Below are 3,131 nucleotides of genomic sequence, written 5' to 3'. Positions count from 1 at the left end.
GCGTTGTGTGGCGTTTGATGGATGTTTTTCCTTGAAAGGTTCACGAAAACCTTGAAGGACTTTGTGAGACAAAGAGCAAGGCCAGAGGCAAGCATGACAGAGGGATGGTTGATGCAAGAGTCTCTTGTGTACATCTCAAAACATCTATCTTGCATAGATCCTTCCATGCCATGATTATGGAGCAATGAGGAGGATGACTGACTAATCGCTAATGTGCCTCAGGGAAAAGGAAGGCAACGAAGACTGGATGAAGCATTACGTTACAAGGTGAATACATTTTGCATTCTAAATAGTTCCATCATGGAGAAGTGGATTGGGAGATACAAGGATGCAATCAATAGACGAAAGGATGAGAGAAGAGCTGTCAAAAGATCAAATAGACACTTGCCATTCCCGCCTAGCTTGGAACCTCTACCAAATGTGATCAATATAGAATGGCTTCGTATGGCAATATCGATGGCATCTCAAAATGGAGAGATGATCACAAGGGAAGAGCATGAGTATGCAAGAGGATGTGATCCTCAAGTAAGTACATTCTTTATCTCTATCTCACGTATATGCCTTCTTTAATGCACTATATATACTAAATGTCATGCTTTTGTTTAATGTTAGTACAAACTATATAATGCAATATGATCAGAGGGAAGGCACTTTTGCATGGAGCGTGTGGATTCTAAAAGAAACACATCTTTCCTAACATAAGATGTGCAGCTTGTCTACTTCAAGGAAGCTCTTAATCAGATGCGCTAGGGAAGATATGGGCTACATGGCCGGCCATGCAGTGCAGGTGCCTTGTTTGCAGTTCTCATGATGGAACAGCACAGTGCACGGCCTCCAATGCCACATTTCCAAGCTTAACAGACCTGTGGGAGTCTATATTGTGCCCAAAACCCATTGACTGTGCTTATCACCGTAGACAATGTCTTTTGGGTACATGCAAACATTGTGGCATTAAATAGATCTCCTTGTGTCCACATGAAAAAAGCGATGACATCTCTATGATGACTGTCAAGCTTTTTGACAACATTCCTACACAGGAAGTGGATGAGAACAGTCAAGCGAAAACTCGGAAAGATCTTGTTGTTCGCCAAGTCGGCCCGAGGACTTTCACTTCCTTGCTTCAAAGCAAATTGGGAAACTTCATCAAACACAATTATAAGTACAGATGGCAAGCTGAACAATTCAAAGAGTGTTTGGATAAATTTCCAGATGATGTAGTGGTGTTGGTAGTGGATTTTGCAGAGAATCTCCTTCAAGGTGCAGAATGAAATTCAGTCAATGCATTGGTATTCAACTCAGGTGACAATCTTGGTCCACATTTCGTACCTGCGTGATGTGCTTGGTACCATTCGGAAGACAACCCACTTCTACATCTCTGATGACAAAATCCACGACACTTTGTTTGTGCAGCACTGCTTTATTTTGCACAATGAGTGGTTGAAAGCTCAAGGATGCAGTGTCAAGCAACACTGGTGATGACGCTGCTTCATAATTCAAAAGCAAGGCACCCTTTCTATTTTGTAGCCTGATACTTCGATATGACAGGTATTGAGATTATGCACAGTTTCTTCGCACCCGGCCATGGGAAGGGTGAGCACGATGGGGCTGGTGCGGTGCTCAAAAGAGCTCTCACACAGGAGCAGCTGAAATCTGATGGATGGGTGTTACATAATGCTTCAAGTGTGGTGGCATTCCTCAACGCAACCCTCAGGAAAGAATGTCCATTGACAGGGAAGAAAGTCGATCGTAGATTCTGGGAGGTCAAGCTCGGTGATGTAGATAGAGATAGAGAGTGGGATTGCATGCGGATCAAAGGGTCTCGATCCTTCCACTGTGTCAACGGCTACAGTCAATCAGATATGCACGGGCTACGGTGCAGACCATTGTCCTGCTTTTGCCATGCGTGCATGAAAGGCCAATGGAGGAGATGTGTAAACAAGGACCACGTTGAGAGGTGGCAGTACTTGCGAATACAACCGATTGTCAATGTTCAAAACGATGGAGAAGCATCCAGCGATGATGAGTTACCAGGAGCCCCCATGTATGCAGGCCACCATGACGACCTAAGTGATGCCTTGATGGTTGGCCAGAACTTCGCAGTGAATGCAAAAGAGCCAAGTGCAGACTTCTACATCTTGAAGTGCACTAAAACCAAGCGCTTGACCATCAAATCTGAAAGGGATAAATGGCATAACCGTATTCAAAAGAACTCATTTGTCATTGAGGGACTCTTCTACGACAAGGTAAATGGCCAAGATGACACCTACGTTCTTTTGGATGATAAGCCCCCTGCTTTTATCTACTCCCACCTGCTGCGATGCATTAGGTTTTCGATGTGCTCGGTAGAAGGTGAGCCTAATGTATATGAATTGTCAAATGATGTATTTGAACAAATCTATAATAGCATGCCCCCAGAGGAGAACTTGTAAGTTCTAACTTTCAAGCTAGCACAATGCGTCCTCCTAAGAAGCACTATTTCGCACGTTCAACTCTTTGACAGCACTTTCAGTAGTAGACAAGCACTTTAAGACCACTTGACAAGCACTTCTAGTACCTACACAAGCACTTCTAGGATCTACACAAGCACTTTCAGATTACTTGAAAAGCACTTTAAGTACCTAGACAAGCACTTTAAGTAACTAGACAAGCACTTTCAGACCACTTGACCAGCACTTCCCAAACAATTGAAGTTCCTACACAAGCACTTGACAAGCACTTGGAGGCCACATGGTAAGCACTTGGAGGCCACATGGTAAGCACCTATCAGGTACTTTTAGTACCTAGACAAGCATTCCAGACCACTTGACAAGCGCTTTAAGCACCTTGACAAACACTTTCAGATTACCTGACTAGCAGTTAGCCAGCCCTTTCTAGTACCTAGACAAGCACATGTTTAGTACTTTCAAACCACTTGAGAAATTCTTGCAAGCACTTCAGTACCTGGACGAGCACTTTTAGTATCTAGACAAGCACTTTCAAACCACTTGACAAGCACTAATACACCTAGACAAGCACTTTCAAACCACTTGACAAGCACTTTCAAACCACTTGACAAGCACTTTAGTACCTAGACAAGCACTTTCAAACCATCACTTTCTTAAGAGTCCACAAAATGCAACCACAGTATAAAC

General features: G+C 43.5%; 1 protein-coding gene across 1 annotated transcript; it reads left to right on the top strand.

Moving 5' to 3' along the window:
- The first annotated feature begins 1,907 nt into the window (after nucleotides 1-1,907).
- On the top strand, nucleotides 1,908-2,429 carry LOC147629687 (uncharacterized). Its single transcript, XM_086810947.1, has one exon. The coding sequence runs from the start codon at nucleotides 1,908-1,910 to the stop codon at nucleotides 2,427-2,429; it is 522 nt and encodes a 173-aa protein (XP_086667073.1).
- Nucleotides 2,430-3,131: the final 702 nt, after the last annotated feature.

This window comes from Cibotium barometz, chromosome 17 (genome assembly GCF_041138505.1).
Source record: "Cibotium barometz isolate CiBa-2024 chromosome 17, ASM4113850v1, whole genome shotgun sequence".
NCBI classification, from domain to species: domain Eukaryota; kingdom Viridiplantae; phylum Streptophyta; class Polypodiopsida; order Cyatheales; family Cibotiaceae; genus Cibotium; species Cibotium barometz.
Note: the sequence above shows the minus strand (reverse complement) of the source record. Positions and strands in the feature narration are given on the sequence as shown.